This window comes from Rhinopithecus roxellana, chromosome 21, assembly GCF_007565055.1.
Source record: "Rhinopithecus roxellana isolate Shanxi Qingling chromosome 21, ASM756505v1, whole genome shotgun sequence".
Lineage (NCBI taxonomy): Eukaryota > Metazoa > Chordata > Mammalia > Primates > Cercopithecidae > Rhinopithecus > Rhinopithecus roxellana.
Genome location: NC_044569.1, coordinates 48,541,896 through 48,569,326, shown reverse-complemented (window position 1 = coordinate 48,569,326; position 27,431 = coordinate 48,541,896). Strand labels below are relative to the sequence as shown.

General features: G+C 41.6%; 1 protein-coding gene across 3 annotated transcripts in view; it reads right to left on the bottom strand.

Annotated features, from left to right (window-relative positions):
* The window catches only part of DYM (dymeclin), a 427,792-nt gene that overhangs the window by 341,636 nt on the left and 58,725 nt on the right, over positions 1 to 27,431 (bottom strand). For all 3 annotated transcript variants that reach the window (XM_030925872.1, XM_030925870.1, XM_030925871.1), the window contains 2 exons: positions 21,249 to 21,301; positions 851 to 944 (listed from right to left, as the gene is read on the bottom strand). In XM_030925872.1, the coding sequence (XP_030781732.1) occupies positions 851 to 944; positions 21,249 to 21,301 (147 nt within the window). The remainder of the gene's footprint in view (positions 1 to 850; positions 945 to 21,248; positions 21,302 to 27,431) is intronic.

Here is a 27,431-nt window from a genome sequence, read left to right as displayed (position 1 = left end):
CATGAACTCCCAAGAAAACCTTTATTGGATTCAATGTAATTTGTTTATAAGCAAGACAATGCAAAATCTTTTAATCTTTTCAGAGACTGACACCCAAACATGGTTTTGAAAAATGCTTCAGTGCATAAAAAGTTAACCTTCCATTGATGTGAAGAATATGACGGAATGGCCGGGCGCGGTGGCTCAAGCCTGTAATCCCAGCACTTTGGGAGGCCGAGACGGGCGGATCACGAGGTCAGGAGATCGAGACCATCCTGGCTAATACGGTGAAACCCTGTCTCTACTTAAAAATACAAAAACACTAGCCGGGCGACGAGGCGGGCGCCTGTAGTCCCAGCTACTCGGGAGGCTGAGGCAGGAGAATGGCGTAAACCCGGGAGGCGGAGCTTGCAGTGAGCTGAGATCCGGCCACTGCACTCCAGCCTGGGTGGCAGAGCAAGACTCCGTCTCAAACCAAAAAAAAAAAAAAAAAAAAAAAAAAAAAAGAATATGATGGAAATAACAGCAACAGATGTAGAATGAAATAAAACTCAGACTAAGGCATCATTTAAACTAGATAGCAGCAGCAGCAGTGATAATGGGGGGGATTTCCTTCTTAATGATAATCACATCATTATTCATCTTCTTAAAGAATATAAAGATTGTCTAAAAACCCGAAATCAAATTCCAAAATCTATAATCTCACCCCAGTGACTTAGACACTAACCTAATACCTCTTTTACCTTTTTTCCTTAATAATAATTCTTTCATAGAGATTTTCAAAAGACCACAGTCAATTTCCACCAATAAATGAAAATTAAAATTCACATTGTTAAATATAAAGCAAACATGGTTTAATTAGCCAGCTTACTTCTGACATTCTGCTGAGAGTTTTAGTTCTTTGGTTCTAGAAAGGAAGACCTTAATTAGTGCACCAAGATTTCCTGTTCGAGGATTGTTTTCAACTGCAAGAGAAGAAAAGGTTTTAAAAAGTTAAATTTAAGAACTAAAATCAAAGTGAGCTTATCATAACATTTATAAAACCAAATGCCATACTGAAATTGCTCAGTGACCAACCTTACTGTTAATTTCACACGTAATTAGAGAAATAAGCAATGAGAGAAACTGCTGCTCTTGGTCTTAATTCTGAACATCAAACACTGGTTTGCAAAATGAAAATGATAGAAACAGTACAAGTAGCCATCTTATCTCAGAATGCAAAATCATAAAGGAAAAAATAATAGTTAACAGACACAGTCAAGTTACACACTAAATCTTTCTCTAGAAAAGATTTTTAAAAACTCAGAAATTGATCATATGTCCCCAGTATATAGAATATAATTGTCTGGACGGAGGGAGGGAGGGAACAAAAAGAACAAAGGGACTAAAATGGCACATTTCCGGGTTCTTCATTGTTAACTTTCCCGTGCCCGGGAAAGACACAGGTCGACTGCGCAGGTGCAGTCTGACCTCTGACGAAGAAAACTGAAACCTTCCTAGCCGCACCTACCGCCCCGCCCCCGACCCGCCTATGTCCTGCCCACTGCCCTCCCACTCCCGGGACCAGGACATAAAAGCCGCTCCCGGCGGGCACGTGGCGCGAACTTCCTTGGCCCCTGCTCGTGTGCGGACCTAGGAACCTTGCCGGAGAACGCCGGAGCGACTTTGTTGGCCTCCACCGCCGGAGACCGGTGAACCTCGCCCCTCCTTCACATTGGGTTGCAAATAAAGTTTTACTTTGCCTACTTGCCTATTCTCTGGCATTTACTCTGGTGGTCGTCTGGAGCAAATCAGTTGGTGCCGAAACCCGGGAGGAGACCCCTCCTCAGGGCCCCCCAAGGTCCGAGGAGCCTCCTCCTTCCACGCCCCAGACAGGACCAGGACCTGGACATCGCTTTCCCCACCTCCAAGTCTCCTAGGGGTGAGTACCTTCTGCCTCCCTGTCATATCCCTTGGCCAGAAGTCCTGCGCAGGCCCAAGGCTTTTTTTCCGGTCACCAGGTGACCCAGGGAAGTTCCCAAAGGCAGAGACGTCTGCCCAAAGGAACTCCATTCCGTTCTGTGGGAGACCCGTCCAGGACGGAGACATCCACCTAGAGGTAATCTCCATTCCAGCTCCAGGAGCCTCCCGCCGGTCTCTAGTGGCTCCAAAGGACGCTTTGTAGCCAGGTAGAGTTCGGTTTCCATTTCCGCCTATAGGCAAGAGGAAGGCAATGGGAAACCCTCAATCCAAAATACCTAGAGACTCCCCTTTAGGGTATCTTCTAAAAAATCTCAAAACTTTGCAATTAGAACAAGATCTCAGGCGAAAGCGACTGGTGTTCCTCTCCACTGTGGCGTGGCCACAATATAAATTAGACAATCAGTCTCAATGGCCGCCTGAGGGCACTCTAGACCGTAACATTTTAACCGACCTCAGTAGTTTCTGCCAACGCTTAGCCAAGTGGTCTGAAATTAATTATATACAAGGATTTTGGGCCTTGCGTTCTCGTCCGGACCTGTGTAGCCAGTGTTCCTTGGCTCAAGTCATGTTGGCTAAGGACACAGGCCTAACAAAGTCCGAAAAAGAGGAGTCATCTTTCCTGTCTGAGTTGCCCGAAGACCTTACTTCCCCTCCCTCCCTTCCACTCCCGCCGTATACCCCACCTCCCCCTCCTGCTTCGGCCCCACCTCCTCTTTCGGCTCCAACTCCCCCTCCCGCTCTGGCGGTTGTTCTGCCTCCCTCCTCAGCCCCTCTCACCATTGTTGAGGCTACACTTCCCTCCGACCCCTCGGCACTTCTGCCTGGTCATCTTAGTTCGCCTGTCTCTGCCTATACCCGCTCTAAAGACTGCCTAACTACCCCCGCTCCTACTCCCACCCTATCCAAACCCCCTGCGGTCTTAGCACCCTTGTGTGAGGTGGCTGGAGCAGAGGGCATAGTTAGAGTTCATGTTCCCTTCTCACTAGCAGATCTTTCAAAGATTGAAAAACGCTTAGGAGATTTTTCTGCCAACCCTACAATTTACACCAAAGAGTTTAGATACCTTTGGCAGGCCTATGATTTAACCTGGCATGATCTCCAGGTTATTCTTACCTCTACTCTAAACCCTGAGGAGCAAGAGCACATCCTAGTGGCCGCCAGGCAGCATGCCAACCAATTACACTTAACAGACCCTGCCTTCCCACTAGGGGAACAAGCAGTCCCCTCTACAGACCCAGACTGGAACTATCAACTATCAGTAGGCCAGCCAGGCCACTGAAGACGAGATATGATGACTCAATGTCTTCTGGCTGGTATGCAGGCAGCCTCAAATAAGGTAGTAAATTTTAATAAACTAAAAGAAATTATTCAAGGTCCAGATGAGAACCCGGCCACATTTTTAAACAGGCTAACTGAGGCTTTAATTCAATACACTCGGTTAGACCCAGCTTCCCCAGCCAGGGCCACTATTCTAGCATCATATTTTATTTCACAATCGGCCTCGGATATTCGGAAAAAACTCCAAAAGGTAGAGGATGGACCTCAAATTCCTATTCAAGATCTAGTCAAGTCGGCCTTCAAGGTCTATAATTCAAGGGAGGAAACGGCTGAGGCCCAACGACAGGCCCGCCTAAAGCAGAAGGTACAGCTCCAGACTCAAGCCTTAGTTGCTGCTTTGCAGCCTAGCCGTAACCCAAAACCGGAAAGCAAAACCCCTGGAGGCTCAAAGACAATAAAAGGGGCTTGCTATAAATGCGGTGACCCAGGGCATTGGGCTGATAGATGTCCCCAGAGTCCCCAACCGCCTGAGCCAATGCGGCCATGCTATAAGTGCGGAGTAGCTGGACACTGGGCTAAAAAGTGTCCTAACCCTCGTCTGCCAACAACTCCTTGTCCAGCATGCCATGAAGAAGGGCACTGAAAGTCTGACTGCTCCACCCTGAAAACGGGCATGGTGCCTCAACGTGATGTCCCTTCTCAGGACCCTGGGAGCTCCTTCCAGCTCTTACATCTGGATGACGACTGAAGGTGCCGGGACTTGGGGACCCCCATCACCCTCGCCGAGCTGCGGGTAACTCTCCTGGTAGTGGGTAAGACAATTAATTTTTTAATTGACAGCGGGCCTACCTACTCTGTTTTGCCGTCTTTCGAAGGGCCTAGCCTTCCCTCCAATATTTCTGTTGTAGGAGTCAATGGTTCCCCGTCCAGCCCTCGGAAAACCCCACCCCTTAATTGCTGCCAGGCCAACAACTATTTTGCACACTCGTTCCTCATTATCCCCTCATGCCCCACTCCCCTACTGGGCCGAGATGTTTTAAGTCAACTGAAAGCCTGTATCTCCATTTCTACTAGCGCCCCCCACCCCACCTGCCATCTGCTTCTAGTATTGACTAACTCAAATGACTCCAACAATCCTACTAACCCTTTCCCCGATTTCCCCATTCCTATCGACCCCCAAGTGTGGGACACCTCCACTCCTGTCGTGGCGGACCATCATCCACCAATACTCATAAAACTTAAAAACCCATCTCAGTTTCCAATGCGCCCACAGTTCTCTCTCTCTCCACAACACTTACAAGGACTAAAACCAATCATTACTAGGTTACTCAGCCAACACATCCTCATCCCCATTCATTCTCCCTGTAACACCCCAATCCTACCCATAAAGAAGGCAGATGGAACTTTTCGTCTTATCAACAAAGCTGTTTGTCCCACCCATCCGGTAGTTCCCAACCCCTATACCCTTCTTTCTCTCATTCCACCTAATACAACACACTTTACCGTACTGGATCTAAAAGATGCATTTTTCACTATTCCCCTACACCCAGATTGTCAGTTTCTCTTTGCTTTTACATGGGAAGACCCAGACACCCATACCTCCACCCAACTGACATGGACAGTGCTTCCCCAAGGGTTCCGAGACAGCCCCCATTTCTTTGGGCAGACCCTAGCAAAAGACTTAGCCTCCTGTCCTCTTACCAATAGTAAAATTCTCCAATATGTAGATGACCTTTTAATCTGTAGTCCCACGGGACAGAACTCTCTTTTAGACACTGCGATCCTCCTTAATCATCTAGGATCCAAAGGTTACCGAATATCCAAACACAAAGCTCAACTCTCACAACAATGTGTCACATATTTAGGTATTGAGATCACTCCTACGACGCGCTCACTTACCACAGACCACTTAACTCTAATACAAAATCTTTCTCCTCCTCAAGACGCTAAGGAAATTCAATCCTTCCTAGGCCTAGTAGGATTTTTCAGACACTGGATTCCTAATTTCGGAATCTTGGCTAAGCCTCTATATGCAGCTGTCAAGGAGACTCCCCGAGGACCTTTGTCTAACCCAAAGTTAATCTTTAAACATTTCACTCACCTGAAAAACTGCCTTCTCTCACATCCTACTCTCTCACTCCCAGACTTCCAACGCCCATTCCAGCTTTTCACAGATGAAAGACAAAAGGTTGCAGTGGATCTTTTAGCCCAATCTATAGGCGCCACCTACCGCCCCGTGGCATATCTATCTAAACAATTAGACCGCACCGTACAAGGGTGGCAGCCCTGTCTTCGGGCCCTAGCAGCAGCAGCCTGCCTAACCCAAGAAGCAAAGAAACTCATTAGGGGTGGTAACCTAACAGTCTTCTCTACTCACCGCCTTCAAGATCTTATTGCCCACATAAGTATTAGCCATCTAACCCCATCCAGACTCCAACTCTTTCACCTCTTATTCATAGAAGACTCCACCATTGCCCTAGGAGTCTGTTCCTCTCTGAATCCAGCAACCCTACTTCCTGACCCTCTCAAGCAACCTCGTACTGAACACTCCTGTCCAGAACTTTTAGAGGCCCAACCACCTAGTCACTTACATTTACATGACCAGCCCTTAGAAGGCTCACAGTTAACCCTATTTGTAGATGGCAGTTCTTTTATAAATTATCTAGGAAAGACAGGCAGGATACGTGGTAGTTACATCTTCTGCTGTCCTAGAAGCTAAGCCTTTACCACAAGGAACAACATCACAGCAGGCAGAACTCATCGCACTAACTAGGGCTCTCCTCCTATCCAGAGGAAAAACGGTAAACATATACACAGACTCCAAGTATGCCTTCTTGATTGCACACACCCACTCTGTCATCTGGAAAGAGAGAGGTTTCCTAACCACCAGTGGTACCCCTATAGTCAACAAAAAACAGATATTCAAACTGCTAGATGCTTTATCAGTGCCTTCCAGAGCAGCCATCATACACTGTAAAGGTCATCAGACTCCATCTAACTCGGTGGCGGCTGGCAATAACTTTGCTGACACCACTGCCAAGTCGGCAGCCAGATTCTCCACTCCCACGCTTCCCTCTATTTGTTTTCTCTCTCCTCAATATACCCCTACTTATACCCAAGAGGAAAAGACCAAACTATTACAAGATTCAAGCAGCCAAACTGGCCACAGACAACTGGATTTACCTCAATAATAAATTAGTTATTCCTGAAACTCAACTCCACACCATTCTAAAAGACATACATAATTCCCTACACATAGGACCCAAAGCTTTATATAACCTCCTAAGCCCCCTCATTCACTGCCCCACACTCATGAAACACCTAATTATAATCAACCGACAGTGCTCCACATGCCTCAAGTCAAACCCTCAAGGTGCACTGCGCAACCCCCATCCGAGCCATCAACTCAGAGGGCACCAATCAGGCGAAGATTGGCAAATTGACTTTACCCACATGCCAAGGCATAAAAAATTCAAATATCTCTTAACTCTCGTTGATACTTTTTCAGGATGGATAGAAGCCTATCCTACTACAGGAGAAACTGCCAATATAGTTGCCTCCATACTCACTGAACACATTATTCCTAGGTTTGGCCTCCCGCTCACTCTTCAGTCTGACAACGGCCCAGCATTCATCTCCAAAGTAGTCCAGCAAGTGGCGACCCTTCTACACATTACCTGGAAACTTCACATCCCTTATAGACCTCAGTCCTCCGGTAAAGTAGAGAAGGCAATGGGCTCATCAAGCAACAACTCACCAAACTCTCACTCGAGACTCGACAATCGTGGGTAACTCTCCTTCCCCTGGCCCTAACCCGGCTGCGAGCAGCCCCACGGAGTCCAACAGGCCTCAGTCCGTTTGAATTAGTTTACGGCCAGCCCCTCACCCTCCAGCAGTTACCCACCCTTTCTTCCCCGTTGGCAACTTATCTCCCATACCTCACCCTCTTGAGACAACTCCTGAGACAACATGCAGAACTAGCACACCCCCCTCCAACAGACACCTATAGCCCACATCTCTCTCTCAGCCCAGGAGACCAAGTATACTTAAAAGATATCCAAGCCAAAGATCTTCAGCCTAGGTGGAAAGGCCCCTATACTGTCCTCCTATCCACATACACAGCAGCCAAACTTCTAGGACAAACGCACTGGGTCCATATATCACAATTTAAAAAGGCCCCCACCGAAGACAATCAGTGGACATCTACTAGACTTACCCCTACCCACCTCAAATTCACCAAACTCCCTCAACCACCACACGTTCCCTGACCTTTTGAGCTTATCCCGATTTCTCGCCATACTCTATATAAACATAACAGAATTCCAATATTTTACCCCAGATCCCTACTTGCCTCCAGATAATAGCCCATCACGGTGGATTTCCCGCTTACCTTTATAGAACATCTTCAGTGGCAAGGTGTACTCTGTGATTACACTGAAAATGAAGTCTTATCTCATACTTATATTACTATCTTTCTCTTGTATTTCAATCTCTATTACTAACCCAACTTTCATATGGAGATTCTCTATAGTTGAAACTTGGTCACGCAAAAATAAACAGCACTCACAGCTACAAGGCACTGCTGACTGCCCCCCTTCAGGCTGCCAACCCCACCTTACTATAAATTTCACCCTATCGTGTTGCAGTGCGGCCGGAGCTAAGGCTCTCTGCTTCCTGCATGATCAGACACATTACAATTGTAAGACTTACTGGAAACAAAAGAACCTAGGATGCCCTTATATTTATTGTAAGATCCATTATGCAACCTTGAGACAGGAGAAACCCACTGCCCTCTTCACCGTTGCGAATCAACGAACCCCCTTTCAATACCAATTAAATATCAAAGACCCATGGGACCCCCGATGGGCAGATGGAGTCAAAGGTGGACTCTACACAGGCTACACAATTCTTAGTTCATATCCCATGGCTACTCTCCTCATAAAAAGAACACTTGTCCAGCAAAAATCCCTTCCTCAAAACATACAAGTCCTACAAAATTTAACCTTAGCCATACAATCACGAGTCAGGCCTAGTAGACATTAACATCCAAACCCTAAACAGGATTAAAGCAGAATTAAAAACCTACAATACCCCCTTCACCCCCCGGACCACCAGTATGGCTGCTGCCCATAATACAGCAGATGCTCCCATTCCTAATTCCCGTACTAATCCTCTGTCATGTCTTATGTTTCGCTCCTGTTTTAATCAAATTTCTCTGAGCCAAAGTTCAAGAGATCACCCGTGTCACCTTCAACCAGATGCTCCTACATCCCTATGTCCAGGTGCCAACCATAGGCCCTTATAACAACACCCCCTAACAGCAGGAAGCAGCTAGACAGACAACGACGCCCCCATCACTATAATCAATAAAAAGTTGGACTGTCTGGAGGAAGGGAGGGAACAAAAAGAACAAAGGGACTAAAATGGCACATTTCCGGGTTCTTCATTGTTAACTTTCCTGTGCCCGGGAAAGGCACAGGTCGACTGCGCAGGTGCAGTCTGACCTCTGACGAAGAAAACTGAAACCTACCTAGCCGCACCTACCGCCCCGCCCCCGACCCGCCTATGTCCTGCCCACTGCCCTCCCACTCCCGGGACCAGGACATAAAAGCCGCTCCCGGCGGGCGCGCGGCGCGAACTTCCTTGGCCCCTGCTCGTGTGCGGACCTAGGAACCTCGCCTGAGAACGCCGGAGCGACTTTGTCGGCCTCCACCGCCGGAGACCGGTGAACCTCGCCCCTCCTTCACATTGGGTTGTAAATAAAGTTTTCTTTTACTTTGCCTACTTGCCTATTCTCTGGCATTTACTCTGGTGGTCGTCTGGAGCAAATCAATAATAAACTATGAAAGTTTATTAAATCTAAAACACCGTCCAGATCACAAATCATTTGAATGAAAAATTAAGAAAACATATCAACAAAGCGGTGTGGCTAGAGGGGGAGCTATTTGACCAGACAAAACTTTAAAGAATTTGTTTTTAACTTGAAATGATGGGCACTTCAGCAACTGTATCAGTAATCAGATTTAGTTTCTAGATCCAGGTCTATAGTTAACTGAATACTGAACCTCAGACAAATCACTTTACTTCTCCAACCTCAGTTTTCTCATCTGCAAAAGAAACAACAGCTAACATACGATGAACAACATAGAGTAGGTGCTTTACATGCATTAACTCATTTAATCCTCACACCAACCCTCCAGGAAAAGCACTAGTATTGCTTCCATTTCATAGATCCTCACCTGGAGGTTGCTACTTGCTCAAGGAAACATCCTTATCAACTGGCTCAAATCTTTGACTTTAAACTGCTAGGTGAAGCAACCTCTATAATCAAGAAATTGGACTTAATGAAACTATAAAGCTCTACTAGGCTGCACAGCAAGTCACAGAAGCATGGAAGCTAAGAATTCATCAGAAGGGAGAGATTATTTTGTAGAACCTTTCATTTGACTGATGAAGAGACAGGCTCAGAAAGGCTAAGTGCTGGGCTTAAAGTCAACAATATGTTAGTAGCAAACATAGTCTTCTTCCTTGACCAATGGTTTTCAAAATGTGAGATTCCAGAGTCCTGGATAATTGTTTCTCTTCTGAAGTGTATTTTTAACTAGTTTGAAAACTGGAAATGCAAACACTCAAACACACTGGCTTGGGGAACCAGGAAAGTTCATTCTTACGAAGATCTGGGACTTTTGCATATATTTGAACTTCTTTTTTTCAAATGTAGAAACAGGGTCTTGATCTACACCCAGGCTGGACAGCAGTGGTGCAATCACAGCTCTCTGCAACCTTGAGCTCCTGGGTTCAAGTGATCCTTCTGCCTCAGCCTCCCAAGTAGTTAGTGCTACAGGCATGCACCACCATGCTCAGCTAATTGTATTTTTTGTAGAGATGGGATGGCCCTATGTTGCCCAGGCTGGCATATTTGAACTTATTGAAATGTGTCAAGATTTGAAAAAATGAAGTTTTCCAGAATATTTTTTAAAATTCAGGCCCATACATATATATTTTAAAATATTATACATAGGAGTAAGTACAGCATTACAGCATACCTGCATTGTGCTTAATAACTGCCAGGCTCACTCCCTGCTGCATATGTATTCTTGTCATGACTTGAGAGTCAATCCAAGTGACTGCCTAACTTTCTGTGATAAAATGACAAGCACTTTGCTATTCCAAGTGTGGCTCATGGACTGGCCACAACAGCATTATCTGAGAGCTTGGTGGAAGTTCAGAATCTCAGGTCCACCATACTCCTAACTGAAGTTGACAGTACTTCTCAAAGTTTAATGTGCATTTAAATCACAAGGCATTCTTATTAAAATGCAAATGGACTCCACATGTGTGAAATGTGCACTGAGATTCTCCATCTCTACCGCTCCCAGGTGACATCCACTGCTGCTGCTGCTAGCTGAAGAATACCACTGTGAGTAGCAAGGTCAACATTTGTTATCAATCAGCAGTTTTTGTCCAGCCTTCACAATCAAGAATAGATATGTGATAAGATAGTAGATAATGTTAAGAGTTTCACTTTGAAACAAAAATGTCCTATTCCTCTTTCAAGTTTTAGTGTTAATGAAAGAATACCCAGAGACCTCAGAATAAACTTTTTAAGAAAAAAAAAAAACAGTTAAGGTTTGCAAGTGCATCTCTGTGGGACTTTATCTAGCTATTGCAAATCCAAACAAAATGCTGAAACAAACTAAGCTGAGGGTAACATGACTACAATCATCACTCAGAATCCCAACACTGAAATCTTTGTTCATTCAACAGCCCCCTTTATTGCTGGAATGGCCTTGTAATTGTTGAATGTATAAATGATTAGCTATTTAAAAAAACAAAACATTGTGTTTTTGGAAAGAGTAACCAGACTACTTGATTGATATAATTAAAGAGCTGTGTACCTTCTTCATTCATTCATTCAATCAGCATGTATTTATTGAGCTACTCATATGTGCCCACACTGTTTCAGATACTAAGGAGATACTTGTAAAGAGAACTCCCTGTCTTCATGGAGCTTACCTACCAAGACAGTTAAAAAGTTTCCATGATACTCTTTTGGATAAGATGAAGATTAGGGCAGTAAGTTAATAAAATTAAATACACTCAATGATTTTAAACAATACTCCATGGTAGATTCAAGATTCCAAAATATCTCAATGGTAGAAGAAAAGAAATTTTACATGATCACAGTTAATTGGTGCAAATAAAATGCTATGTTGAAGCTGAATGAGCTTCGGGAACCAGAGTAACAACACAGGAGGTTCAACCGGAAAGCAGAAAAGTGTAATGGGACTAGATTACAGAATCTGACAAAGTTCAAATCTCAGTTCCACCACTGACCAGCTGTAGAACACTTGGCAACTTACCAAACTGGCCCCTGCCTCAGTTTCCTCATCTGTAAAATTAAGATAACAACAGTGCTTAATAAAGAGCTAACTTGCCTGATGCTAGAGCTTGAACTTGTAGCAGTCTGTTAACTAGTGATGCTCGTGTAAAGAAGGGAATGCCCCCATCTCTACAAGAATTCAGGCAAAGTTTGGGTAACATTCAGATAAGGGTATTGTAGACAGGATTTCTGTTTGAGATGAGAGATTAAATTTGCGAAGCCCCTGAAACAAACTTTTCTAAGATCTCACTGAAAGACTCATGAGCTCTAAAATCCAACAACCAATGTAGAGAAAATACAGAGGAGAGAGGACAAGACGACCCCACACAGGGATACAACAAACAAAATCTACATTGTGGGAAACTCCACCATTCAATTTCTTCAATAAATACACTGAGAGAGGGAAAAGAAGAAAAAGACAGATGAAAAGGGAAACTTGCTATGAAAATAAATGTAAAGATATAACCAAAAATAATGTGTGAACTTATTCGGCCCCCAGTTCAAACAAAATGAGACAATTACAAATTTGAACACTGAATATTTTGTGATATTAAAAGTTGTTTTTTTCGTAAGATAGTGGTACTTTTTTTTTAAGAATCCTTATTTAGAGATACATATTGGGCTTAGACAACACAGCAGCATATGGTGGAGGGAGAGGTAGAAAGACACTGATGCAGATGATCAACCTGGGAACTTCAGAATTCCCTCATACCCCAAATCCAAGAAGTGAGGGTAATGAAGGTCCCATTTAAACTAAGAAGACTTGGACAAATAAAACCTTCTCGGGCTCTATAAATTAGGTTGGGAAATATATCAGTTTGCTCTCAAACTAAAATAACAGCAGATTCAACAAGCATCTATAGGATCTACGCAAGCAACAGAGGAAATAAACACAGCTTCTCTGGGACCAAACAATGCACCTTCATGGGTTATACCCCATCCCCTTACTCTGCTTTATTTTTCTGAACAGCCACCATTATATAAACTAGATATACTTATTTATTATCTGGCTCCTCAATGAAATAAATAGATCCATGAGGTCAGAGACCTGGGTCAGTGTTTTTTGCAGTCACAGCCCAAGCTTATGGGATAATTCCTGTAATATAGTAGGTGCTCCATAAATATGTTAGTTTAATGAAAACGAGAAAATAACAACAACAGCAACCAGAGGATAAGAAATGAATTACAGTGAAACCTCAGAAGAAAAGCTAAATCAAAATTGCCAAAAGAATTTTAATACATAGCAATCAACAATGGACAATAGGAAAATTAACCATCTATTTTTTAAAAAAGAACAGAAATCCATTGGGGGAAACACGTGTAATGAAAAGAGAGCAAGCCAAGCACAGCAGCACACACCTGCATCCCAGCACTTGGAGAGGCCAAGGTGAGAGGAATGCTTTTGGGCAGAAGTTCAAGACCAGCCTAGGCAACATCACAAAACCCCATCTCTACACAAAATACAAAAATTAGCCAGGTGTGGTTGTGCATGCCTATGGTCCCAGCTACCCAGGAGGCCAGGCAGGAGGACTGCTTTGAGCCCAGGAGGTTGAAGCTACAGTAAGCCATGATCATACCACTGCACTCCAGCATGAGCGACAGAGCAAGACCATGTCTCAAAAAAAAAGAAAAGAAAAGAAAAGAAAAACGGCTGGGTGCAGTGAGCCACACCCATAATCCCAGCAGTTTGGGAGGTCGAGGCAGGAAGATCACTTGAGGTCAGAAGTTCAAGACTAGCCTGGCCAATATGGTAAAACCCCATCTCTACTAAAAATACAAAAATTAGCTAGGCATGGTGGTGCATGCTTGTAATCCCAATTACTTGGGAGGCTGAGGTGGAGAATGGCTTGAACCCAGGGGGGCAAAGGTTGCAGTGAGCCAAGATCATGCTACTGCACTCCAGCCTGGGCGACAGAGCAAGATTCCATTTCAACAAAAAAAAAAAAAAAAAAAAAAAAAAGAAGAGAGCAGCCTATCTACAAAAGACTAGAAATGATTAAGAAATAAGCTAAAAATGCAATAACAGCTAAAACATACACTACAATAGTAAAAGAGGAGAACTGGCAGTGTACAAAACGTTGAAATCAATCATACAAAGGAGGAAATATGAGAAAAGAACAGAGACAAAAAGATACAGAAAGTAAAGAACAGAGATCCAACGTGAACATTACGGGTGATCAAGAGGTAAGGAGAAGAAACTAAAACACAAAATCAGAGCCATAATGAAAAAAAGAAAAAAGAAAAACAAACTTCTGAACTGAAAAAGATCTTAATACACCAATCAAAACACCTCATCAAATTATAGGAAAAACGATACAGAGAAAAAGCATAATAAGAAATATTTATTGCCAAGAGTTAAAGGAAAAAGTCTCATGAACAAAAAGCAAAAAAAAAAAAAAAAGGACAAATGAGGCCACAGAACTTGGAGATATCCCTAGGTTAAAATGCCAAAACAGGCCGGGCGCGGTGGCTCAAGCCTGTAATCCGCAGCACTGTTGGAGGCCGAGACGGGTGGATCACGAGGTCAGGAGATCAAGACCATCCTGGCTAACATGGTGAAACACCGTCTCTAACTAAAAAATAACAAAAAACTAGCCGGGCGACCTGGCGGTCAGCCTGTAGTCCCAGCACTTACTCGGGAGGCTGAGGCAGGAGAATGGCGTGACCCGGGAGGCGGAGCTGCGTGAGCTGAGATTCGCGGGCCACTGCACTCCAGCCCGGGCGACAGAGCACGACTCCGTCTCAAAAAAAAAAAAAAAAAAAAAAAAAAAAAAAAAAAAAATGCCAAAACAAGAAGTGAGGATACCTGGCTCCTGAAAAAGTTGTATTTATATGCCAAAGGCAGACTCTTCTGCTCTGAAAGAGCAGACTCTTTCAGGAGAGGACGGTACAGCTGCTTCTTTACCCTTTATAAGCTGGCAAATGTTTTTGCCTCATCCCTCACCTACAAGGAGTCTGACTATCATATAAAACAACTGACCTGGCTCTCACAGCATCATCCTAGTGGGTAAGAACTAGGACAAAGAAGGACCAATGGATGTCTTATTTACTGTGAAGTATTTAATATGAAATCTGGGCTGGGTGTGGTGGCTCAAGCCTGTAATCCCAGCACTTTGAAGGCCAAGGCGGGTGGATCACCTGAGGTCAGGAGTTCAAGACCAGCCTGACTGACATGGTGAAACTTCATCTCTACTAAAAATACAAAATTAGCTGAGTGTGGTGGTGCATGCCTGTAATCCCAGCTACTTGGAGGCTGAGGGAGGAGAATCGCTTGAACCCAGGAGGTGGAGGTTGTAGTGAGTGGAGATCACACTATTGCACTCCAGCCTGGGCAACAAGAGCAAAACTCTGTCTCAAAAAAAAAAAAAAAAGAAATCTGATCCAGAAAACCTCATGTGTACATTCAGGAAAAAGGTAATAAAGCTAAGCATTAAAAGCCTAACAAAAATAATGGCCAATGCTTTGGGAGGCTGAGGTGGGAGGCATGCTTGGGGCCAGCAGTTCAAGACCAGCCTGGATAAGAGGGTGAGACCCTATTCCTTAAAAAAAGAAAAAAAAAAAAGAAAAAAAGGCAACATATTTCCCAAAACTGATGAAAAACATTAATCTACACATCTAAGAGATGCAAGCTACCATGCCAGGCTAATTTTTATTTTTATTTTTATTTTTGTAGAGACAAGGTCTTGCTATGTTGCCCAGACTGGCATCTAACTCCTGGCCTCAAGCAATCTTCCTGCTGTGGCCTCCCAAAGAGCTGTAATTACAGGTGTGAGCCACCACGCCTGGCCAAAAAACTCTTTTAAATGGCAAAGAGAACATCTTACAAGCAGCAGGAAAAAATTTCTCAACATTTTCAGGGGAACAACAATACAATTAATGTCAGACTTATCTGAAAAAATAGAGACCAGAAGATAGTAGAATAATATGTTCAAAGTGCTGAAAGAGAAAAAAATGTTAACCAAGAATTCGATATCTAGAAAAACTACCCTTTGAAAATGAAGGAATCAGGAGAGAAAGAAACAACTTTACACGGAAGAAATTTGATAAACAGTACCTCAGCCAAGTGATCAATGTCAACACCATCAGTGATAAGTCATATTAACAGCATGTCCCCTTGAGACAGTGTGTTCAGAACAGCACTTCATCTCCATGGTCTTCCTTCCACAAACCTATAACCCCAGTTTAAGTATGAGAAAGTCATCAGACAACTCAAATTGAGAAATGTTTTGGAAAATACCCTACTAATACTCCCCAAAATCGTCAAAAGGCATCAAAAATGTGGAAAATTTGAGAGACTGTTGCAGACCAGAGAAATACATGACGATCAGAAGTCATGTGGCACCCTAGGTGGGATCCTGGAACAGTGAAGGCACATTAGGAGAAAGCAAGTGAAAGACTGAATGAAGTGTGCAGTTTAGTTAATAGAATTAACATAACCTCATTTTATCATGCTTTGCTTTATTGTGCTTCAAAGATACTGCATTTTTTACAAATTGAAGGTTTGTGGCAACCTTGCAGTGAGCAAGTCTATCAGCGCCATTTTTCCAACAACACATGCTCACTTCATGTCTCTGCATCACATTTTGGTAGTTCTTGCAAAATGTCTTCATGTTTATTTACTTACTTTTTTCTTTTTTTTTGAAACGGGTCTTACTCTGTCACCTAGGCTGAATGCAGTAGTGTGATCACAGCTCACTGCAGCCTCAACCTCCCAGGCTCAAGAGATCTTCCCATCTCAGCCTCCTGAGTTGCTACTCAGGAGTCACCATGTCTGGCTAATTTTCTTTTAGTTTTCTGTAGAGACAGGGTCTTGCTATGTTGCCCAGACTGGTCTCAAATTCCTGGACTCAAGCAATCCTCCCGCCTTGGCCTCCCAAAGTGCCAGGATTACAAGCCACCATGCCCAGCCAATTCTTGCAATATTTCAAGCATTTTATTGTTATATCTGTATAGTGATCTCTAATCAGTGATCTTTTTGTGTGTGTGTGTCAGAGTCTCATCTGTCACCCAGGCTGGAATGCAATGCTGCGATCTCGACTCACTGCGATTCTCCTGCCTCAGCCTCCCGAGTAGCTGAGATGAAAGGCACCTGCCATCATGCCCAGTCAATTTTTCTATTTTTGTAGAGATGGAGTTTCACGATGTTGGCCAGGCTGGTCTTGAACTCCTGACCTCGGGTGATATGCCCACCTCAGCCTCCCAAAGTGCTGGGATTACAGGAGTGAGCCACCGCACCTGGTCGAATCAGTGATCTTGGATGTCATGTTGTCACGAGCAAGAAGATTATGACTCATTAAAGGCTCAGATGATGTGTTAGCATTTTTTTGTGATACAGTTATACGATTAAGATATGTACATTTAACACATGTTATTGCACATTTGATAGACCATGGTATAATGTAAACATAACATTTATAAGCACAGGGGAAACCAAAAAATTCATGCAACTTACTTTATTGCAATACTGGCTTTATCTCAGTGGTCTGGAACTGACCCACAATATCTCTGGGGTATATCTGTACCAATGTTGATTCCTTAGTTGAAACAAATGTACCATACTAAAGTAAGATGTTAAAATAGGGGAAATAGGTGAAGACTATACAGGAACGCTCTATACTAGCTTTGAAATGTTTCCATAAGTCTACAGCTATTCTAAAATTAAAAGCTTGTTTTAAAAATCTCAGTAGATAGTTTTAACAGCAAATGGGACATACCAGAAGAAAAGATGAGTACCAGGGACAGTAGCTCACACTTGTAATCCCAGCACTTTGTGGGGGCCTAGCAGGGAGGATCATTTGAGCCCAGAAGCTCAAGACAACATGGCAAGATCCCACCTCTACAGAAAAGTTAAAAATTATCCAGGCATAGTGACATATGCCTGTAGTCCCAGCTACTCAGGAGGTTGAAGTGGAAGGATCTCTTGGGCCCAGGAAGTTGAGGTTGCACTGAGCAGTGATAGTGCCACTGCACTCTAGCCTGGGAAACAGAGTGAAACACTGTCTCAAAATAAAAATTAAAAAAAAAAAAAAAAAAGGAAAAGATTAGAAACTAAAGACGAATTAACAGAAAATATCTCATTGAAGGTCAGAGACAAAAATAATGTAAACTACAAAAGAAAAAAAGGCCTAACAAGTATATGGGACACAATGGAAACAAAAGCATTGAACACAAGTATAACAAGTGTCCCAGGAGGAGAGGAGAGACAGAATAGAACAAAAATTTTATATATAAACAGATAATGGCTAAGAATTTTCCAATACTGATAAAAGACACCAACCCACAGATTTAAGAATCTCTACAAACCTCAGGCGACAAAAAAACAAAGGAAACTTCTCCTCAGCACCTTACTCTAAGGCTACTGAAAACCAAAAGATAACAAGAAAAACTTAAAAGCAGCCAGAAGTTAAAAATTCCATTATTTTCAAAGAAGCAACAATAAGGTTGACTGCTTTCTTCACAACAAAAACAAGAAAAGCTAAAAATAACGAAATGACACCTTTAAAGTACGGAAAATAAATTAATGTCTATCTAAAATTCTATATCCAGCAAAACATATGCTTCAAAAGCAAAGAAAAAAATAGAACATTTTCAGACCAAAAAAAGAAAAAAGAGAAGGAAAATTGTTGACAGTAGACGAGCACTTAAAAAAAATTTTTTTTCAAAAAGGAAACTAAGCATACTCACAAAGCCCTTAAAGTTGATATGCATTTATACTTATTGATGTGAAGAGGTTCCTGACATGCTGCTGAGTGTAAACGAAATATAAATAATACCATTTATATGGCCGGGCGCGGTGGCTCAAGCCTGTAATCCCAGCACTTTGGGAGGCCGAGACGGGCGGATCACGAGGTCAGGAGATCGAGACCATCCTGGCTAACGTGGTGAAACCCCGTCTCTACTAAAAAATACAAAAAAACTAGCCGGGCGAGGTGGCGGGCGCCTGTAGTCCCAGCTACTCGGGAGGCTGAGGCAGGAGAATGGCGTAAACCCGGGAGGCGGAGCTTGCAGTGAGCTGAGATCTGGCCACTGCACTCCAGCCTGGGCGACAGAGCGAGACTCCGTCTCAAAAAAAAAAAAAAAAAAGAAAAGAAAAGAAAAAACAAAACAAAAAAAAAACAAATATAAATAATACCATTTATATGAAACTGTCACTAAAGATTAGCAGCGATTACATATGTACTGCTTAATATGAGATGATTTTTATTTTAGCCGAACCATCATCATGTTTACTGGAATTTGGGGCAATAAATGTATATCTTTTTTTGCTGTTCCCAAAAGTATTTTTAAACACGAACACATTCCTGATACAATGTCAAAGGAAAAACACAGATTAAAATGTGTGTGTGTGTGAGTGTGTGTGTCTGTACGGTGGATGATATATATATAAATTTATATCCATTGCATAAGTAGAAGAAAAAATACAAAAACATCAACAATGCCTATGTCAGGGTTTTCAAATTATGAGCAATTACTACTTTGTTTACATTTTAGTATGCTTTCCACATTACATACAATGAGTAAATATTACTTGCTTTTTTTTGCCCCTAGATTTGGAGTCTTGCTCTATTGTCCAGACTGGAGTCCAGTGGCACCATCACAGTTCCCTACAGCCTCAAATTCCTGGGCTCAATCAATCCTCCTGCCTCAGTCTCCCAAGCAGCTGAGACTACAGGCACGTGCCACCATGCCTGGCTAAGTTTTTTCAATTTTTTTGTGTGTAGAGATAGAATCTTATTATGTTGCCTAAGCTGGTCTTGAACTCTGACCTCAAGCAACCCTCCTGCCTCAGCCTCCTAAGTTACCAGTATTATAGGCATGAGCCACCACTCCCAGTTATTTTCGGTTTTCTTAATGTAATTTTTTTCTTTATTTGTTTTCTTATTGCTTTATTTTGTTATATTTTTCTGTTTTTTCATCTTTTAATTTTTTAATTTTTATAAAAACCCAAAGTCACCTTAAAAGTCATTATCACAGTAACTACACTAATATTGTTACATCAAACTGCTTAATTTTCAGCACTGAATTGCAACATGGCTTTTGAAAGCCAGCTCTATTAAGCAAAAAATTCCCTAAGCTATGGTTGTAAGGCAAGGCAACTACTACAATAACACCTTTTTCATTATCAACATAGTTTGTTCTTAAAAACAAAAATATTTGGGCCCAGGCACAGTGGCTGACGCCTGTAATATCCCAACACTTTGGGGGTCCAAGGTAGGAGGATGGCTTGCAGCCAGGAGCCTAAGACTAGCCTCGGCAACACAGGAGACCCCCATCTCTACAAAAATAAAATAAAATCATTAGGCAGGTGTGGTGCCATGCACCTGTACCCCAGCTTCTCAGGAGGCTGAGGTAGAAGGATCACTGAAGCCCAGAAGATCAAGGCTGCAGTGAGCCACAATGGCACCAGTGCACTCCAGCCTGGGCAGCAAAGTAAGACTCTCTCTCTTTTAAAAAAAAAAAAAAAAATCATCAAAAACTGTTTTTAGCAAAATAGTTTATATGGGAGTTATCCATATAGCTTGATTTTTTTTTTTTTTTTTTTTTTTTTTTTTTTTAATTTTTTTTGAGACAGAGTCTTGCTCTGTCTCCCACGCTGGAGTGCAGCGGCACCCTCTTGGCTCACTGCAACCTCTGCCTCCTGGGTTCAAACAATTCTCTGCCTCAGCCTCCTGAGTAGCTGGGATTACAGGCGCCTGCCACCATGCCTGGCTAATTTTTGGACTTTCAGTACAGACAGGGTTTCACCATCTTGGCCAAGCTGGTCTTGAACTCCTGACTTCATGATCCACCCACATCAGCCTCCCAAAATGCTGGGATTGTAGGCGTGAGCCACAGTGTCTGGCCTATATAGCTTGATTTTAAAACAGATATTGTTCTCACTTATTATACTCCTGTACACTAGGTATTTTACAGACACATTATCTTTAATTTTCAATGCACCAATGCAATCTAAGTATAACTGCCTGCATTTTAAAAATATATACAATTTCTTCCAATTGCTATGAACTTGAAAGTTAAGCATTTGAAAAACAAGACCTGAAAAAGGTAACATTTGCTGATATAACTGGTTTGCAATGACTACACGCCACACATTGTACTGAATATTTCATATTACCTAATTTTTCCTTATAAGAATCCTGTAAATAGTTGTCCTTATCCTCAACTTATATGAGGAAATTAAAGCTCAGCTAATAAGTCTCACAGCTGAAATTAAAATCATAAAGTGATTCTGGATTCCATGCTCTTTGCCATAATATCAATTTGTTATAGAAACTTTCTAATATATATTCCTAATAGATTTTAATAAGTAATAATTATTCTGGTGAACATAGTCAATAACAGCAGTTGGTAAATCACATTATTTTCAGTATTTCAAAATTCACAAAAAGAATAAGCCGAAAGACTGTCTATGGTTTAGCAGAGTCCATTGCCACTACTGCAGATATAGTCAAGTATGTGTCATATTGCTATTGACTGAAGGGTACCTTCTAGCAGCATCTGTGAATGCCATGAATAGAAAAAATTATTACTACTGCTATCAAAGAAGAATAATTACTTCATTAATTCAATTCATATACTATCAAAATCTAAAACCAAATTTGAAAACAATGCCCCACACACATATACACACATTTTCCCCACTTACCTAATGACCTGCAGACTGAAATGGTTGCTTCCTCCAAGAGTTTCAACTCAGTACTGGAAAGACAGAAGAATAAAGGTAATTAATGACTATAATACTAAATATGTACATACTAATCAGTTAAAGAAATATATAAAGATAAGAAAAATAATTTAGAAGAAAAATATGGTACACAGTAGTGAACAATAAGATCAGCAAAAAAAAAAAGTTACGCTTCAATTTTCAATATAATTAGGAAATTTACTGTAATTCTAAATATGAGACTCCTAAAGAGAAGAGCTTGGGGCACCCTGCCTTTTAGGCATTGAGGCAGCGGGGAGACTTAGCAAAATTCAAGAAAGGCACTCCAAAGTAGAGAGCACAAGGCAGGGGCCCTGTGTGCCCGATTCTAAAGGCAGTACTAATTATAGTTTAGAAAGATGATATTATTTTTGGGAAATACATGCAGTGTCATGATTTCTGCAATACTTTCAAAAAGTTCTACAAAAAAAAGGAAAATGAAGAAATAAGGCAAGAAAAGAGAGATGATACATATATGTTTTGGTGGTTTATAAATATGTAGAAAAAAGATACAAAGATACAAACAGAAACAGATACAGAGACAGACTCAAACTGACACAGAGAAAAGAGGCACAGACAGAGACAGAAATAAAGCTTAGAAGAAAATATGTTTCTTGAGATTGCATTTGACAACGATTTCTTGGATGTGACACCAAAAAGCACAGGTATCAACAGAAAAAAACAGACATGCTGGACTTTACCAAAATTAAAAACTTCTGTGCGTCAAAGGATACTATCTACAGAGTGAAAGTCAACCCACAGAATGGAAAACAAATATTTGTAAATCACATATCTGATAAGAGACTGATATCCAGAATATACTTTTAAAACTCCTACAACTCAACAACAACAAAAACCAAACAATCCAATTTTAAAATGAACCAATGACTTAAATAGCCATTTTCCAAAGAGGATATAGAAATGGCCAATAAGTACATGAAAACATGCTCAACATCACTAGTCATTAGTGAAACACTAAAAGCAGAGTGGGATAACACTACATACCCATTGGGATGGCTTTTATTTAAAAAAAAAAAAAAAAAAGGCCAGGTGAGGTGGGCTCACACCTGTAATCCCAGCACTTTGGGAGGCTGAGGAGGGCAGATCACTTGAGGTCAGGAGTTCGAGACCAGCCTGGCCAATATGGTGAAACCCATCTCTACTAAAAACACAAAAATTAGCCGGGCATGGTGGTACACACCTGTGATCCCAGTTACTCGGGAGGCTGCGGCAGGAGAATCGCTTGAACCCAGGAGGTGGAGTTTGCAGCGACCCAAGATCGTCCCACTGTACTCCAACCTGGGAGACAGAGTCCGACTCCATCTCAAAAACAAAAAAAAAAAAAAAGAAAAAAGAGGAGGAAGAAGAGGAAGGAGGAAGAGGAGGGAAGGAGGGAGGGAGGGAGGGAAGGATGAAGGAAAAAAAACAGAAAGTAACAAGTGTTAGCAAGGATGCAGAGAAATTAGGACCCTTGTACACTGATGGTACGTAAAATGATGCAGCCACTATGGCAAAAAATATGGCAGTTCCTCAAAAAATTAAACATAAAATTACCATACGATTCAGCAGTTCTACTTCCGGGTAGATACCCAAAAGAAGTAAAAGCAGGGTCTTGAAGAGATAGTTGTACACTCATGTTCACAGCAGCTCCATTAACAGTAGCCAAGAGGTAGAAGTAACCCACATGTCTACCAACAGATAGATGGATAAATGAAACGTACATACACACAATGGAATATTACTTAGCCTTAAGAAATAGGGAATCTTGCCAGGCGCGGTGGCTCGTGCCTGTAATCCCAGCACTTTGGGAGGCCAAGGCGGGCAGATCACCTGAGGTCAGGAGTTCAAGACCAGCCTGACCAACATGGAGAAACCCCATCTCTACTAAAAATACAAAATTAGCCGGGCATGGTGGTGCATGCCCATAATTCCAGCTACTCGGGAGGCTGAGGCAGGAGAATCTCTTAAATGTGGGAGGCAGAGGTTGCGGTGAGCCAAGATGGTGCCATTGCACTCCAGCCTAAGCAACAAGAGTGAAACTCCATCTCAAAAGAAAATAATAATAATAAAAATAAATAAATAAAACACGGAATTTCAATATATGCTACAACATGAATGAACCTTGAAGACATTATGCTAAGTGAAATAAGCCAGCCACAAAAAGATAAATATTGTATAATTCCTCTTATATGAGGCTCCTAGGGGAGTTAAACTCGCAGAGAAAAACCAAAAAGGTGGTTGCCAGGGGCTGGGGATGGGAAAATAGGGAATTAGTGTTTAGTCAGTATAGAGTTTAAGTTTGCCAAGATTAAAAAGTTTTAGAGATGGATGGTGTTAATGGTTGCACAACAATGTGAATATACTTAATGCCAGAGAACTACACACTTTAAAATGGTTAAAATCATTTTACATCGTGTATATTTCACCACAATTTTTTTAAGTGCATTCCAACTCCTGTTCAACTATTTACTAGATAGTTGACCTTGGGCTGGTTTGTTAAATCTTTATGTCTTAATTTCCTCATATATAAAACACAAATAGTAAGAGTACCTTCATAAGGTTATTATGATTAAATTATACAGTATCGATAAAGTGCTTAGAACAGTGCCTGGCACAAAGTAAATCCTCAATAAATGATAGACTCTGTTCCATTTGTCTGTGTTTGTTTTTATGCCAGTACCATGCTGTTATGCTTACTATTGCTTTGTAGTATATTTTGAAATCAGGTAACATAATGTCTCCAGATTTGCTCTTTTTGCTCAAGATTGCTTCGGCTCTTCTGGGTCTTCTGTGTTGCCACAGAAATTTTAGAATTTTTTTTCTATTTCTGTGAAAAATATCACTGGTATTTTGATAGGGATTGCATTGAATCTATAGATCACTTTAGATAGCATAGACATTTTAACAATATTTATTCTTCTGATACATAACAAGGGATATTCTTTGCATTTATTTATGTCTTCTTCAATTTTTTTCATCAATATCTTATAGTTTACATTGCAGAGATCTTTACCTCCTCAGTTAAATTTATTGCTAGGTGTTTTTTTAATAGCTACTGAAAATGTATTACCTTATTTCTTTTTTCAATAGTTCAACAGAATAAAGAACCCAGAAATAAATCCATACACGATTTTTGACAAAGGCATCAAGAACACACATTGGGGAAAGAACAATCTCTTCAACAAATGGTACTGAGTAAACTGAATATTCACATGCAGAAAAATGAAACTAGACCCCTATCTCTAACCACTTACAAAAATCAACTTAAAATACAGACTTAAATGTACAACCTGAAACTATGAAACTACTTGAAGAACACTTAGGTGAAATGCTGAAGGACATTGGTCTGGGCAAGGACTTGTTGGACAAGACCTCAAAAGCACAGAGAACAAAAGCAAAAATAGACAAATAGGGTTATATCAAACTAAAAAGCTTCTGCACAGCAAAGGAAACAACAAAGTGAATAGACAATCCAAAGAAAAGGAGAAAATATTTGCAAACTATGCATCTGACAAGGGACTCATCCCAGATACATAAGGAACTCAACAGAAAAAAAAAAAAATCCAATTTAAAAATGAACAAAATACCTAAATAGACACCCCTCAAAAGAAGACATACAAGGCCGGGTGCAGTGGCTCACACCTGTAATCCCAGCACTCTGGGAGGCTGAGGCAGGAGGATCACCTGAGGTCGGGAGTTTGAGACCTGCCTGACCAACATGGAGAAATCCCATCTCTACTAAAAATACAAAATTAGCCAGGCATGGTGGCACATGCCTGTAATCCCAGCTACTGGGGAGGCTGAGGCAGGAGAATCGCTTGAACCCAGGAGGCAGAGGTTGCGGTGAGCCAAGATCATGTCATTATACTCCAGCCTGGGCAACAAGAGCAAAATTCTGTATCAAAAAAAAAAAAAAAAAAGACATACAAATGGCAACAGGTATATGAAAAATATGCTCATCACCACTAATCACCAGGGAAAAGCAAATCAAAACCACAATGAGATATCACATCACCCAGTTAGAATGGCTATTAATAAAAAGACAAAAAATTACAAACGTTGGCAAGGATGCAGAGAAAGGGAAACTCTTATACAATGTTGGTAGGTGCTATAATTTGGATGTTTGATCCCTATAAACCTCATATTGAAATCTGATCCCCAATGTTAGAGATGGGGCCTAATGGCAGGTGTCTGGGTTATGGGGGCAGATCCCTTATGAACAGATTGATACCCTCCCTCAGAAGTGAATCACTTCTCACTCTATTAGTTCCCATTAGTACTGGTTGTGAAAAAGAGCCTGGCATCTCCTCACCCCATTGTTCCCTTTCTCATCATATGTTCTTTGTACACACCAGCTCCCCTTCACCTTCTGCCATGAGCAGAAGCAGCCTGAGACCCTCATCAGATGCAGATGCTGCTACCAGCCTGCAGAAGTGTGAGCCAAATAAACCTCTTTTCTTTAGAAATTATCCAGCCTCAGGTATTCCTTTATAGCAACACAAAACAGACCAAGGCACTAGGAAAGTAAATTAATACAGCCATTAAGGACAACAGTAGGGAGGTTTTCCAACAAATTAAAAATAGAACTACCATATAATCCAATAATCCGACTACTGGGTATAAACATTGAGCATCCCTCACCCAAAATGCTTGGTACCAGGAGCATTTCTGACTTCAGATTTTTTTTCCCCCGATTTTGAAATATTTGCATTATAGCTGAGCATCCCTAATCCAAAAACCCAAAATCCAAAATAGTGCAATGAGTATTATTCTCTAAGCATCATGTCAGTGCTCAAAAAGTTTTGGATTTTGGAGCATTCTGGATTTCAGATTTTTGGATTAGGGATACTCAACTTCTATATCCAAAAGAAACAAAATCAGTATGTCAAAGAGATATCTGCACCCCCATGTTTACTGCAGCACTATTTACAATGGCCAAGATATGGAATCAACATAAGTATCCATCAATGGATGAATTTTTTAAAATGAGGTACATATACACAATGGAATACTATTCAGGCATAAAAATAAATGAAATCCTGCCCTTTGCGGCACCTGGATGAACCCACAAGACATTAAGTGAAATAAGTCAAGCATAAAGACAAATAGGACATGATGTCACTCATCTGTGAAAACTTGTTGATCCATAGAGGTAAACAGTAGAACAGTGGCACTGAAGGCTGAGTAGGACAGGCAGGGAGAGGCAGAGAGGTCAACAGGTACAAAGTTACATTAGATAAGAGGGATAAGTTCTGGTGTTCTATTATACAGTAAGGTGACTAGAATTAACCATAATGTACTTTACATTTCAAAATGGCTAAAATAATTTTGAATGTTCTCACCACAAAGAAATAACAAGTATTTGAGGTGATGGATATGCTGATTGCCCTGATTTATTCATTATACAATGTATAATACATCAAAATATCATATGGTACTCTATAAATATAATTATGTCAATTAACAAAACTTTTTAAAAATGATAGCTATTATTGATTCCAAAATGTAGTGATTTCCCCATAGCTAATACATTAAAATAATGCTTCACATTTGTTTAACCCTTTAAATGTCTTTTTTTTTTTTTTTTGAGACGGAGTCTCGCTCTGTCGCCCAGGCTGGAGTGCAGTGGCCGCATCTCAGCTCACTGCAAGCTCCGCCTCCCGGGTTTACGCCATTCTCCTGCCTCAGCCTCCCGAGTAGCTGGGACTACAGGCGCCCGCCACCTCGCCCGGCTAGTTTTTTGTATTTTTTTAGTAAAGACGGGGTTTCACCATGTTAGCCAGGATGGTCTCGATCTCCTGACCTCGTGATCCGCCCGCCTCAGCCTCCCAAAGTGCTGGGATTACAGGCTTGAGCCACCGCACCCGGCCTAAATGTCTTTCAAAACACTTTCAAATATATTGGTGCAATTAAATCCCATGAAAATCTCTTCCAGGGGACAGGGTCATTATAAACCTTATTTTTATAGATAAGAAAACTGAGGCATGCAAGGAGTTTAAAGTAAAATTCCAGGAATCCGAAGTCTGAGTAGAACAAGAACCAGTTTTAGAGCCTGGTGACTTGACTAAAACTTATGTTTTATTTTCTACCAATACACATGGTACAGTAAATCCTCCAAATGGGCAA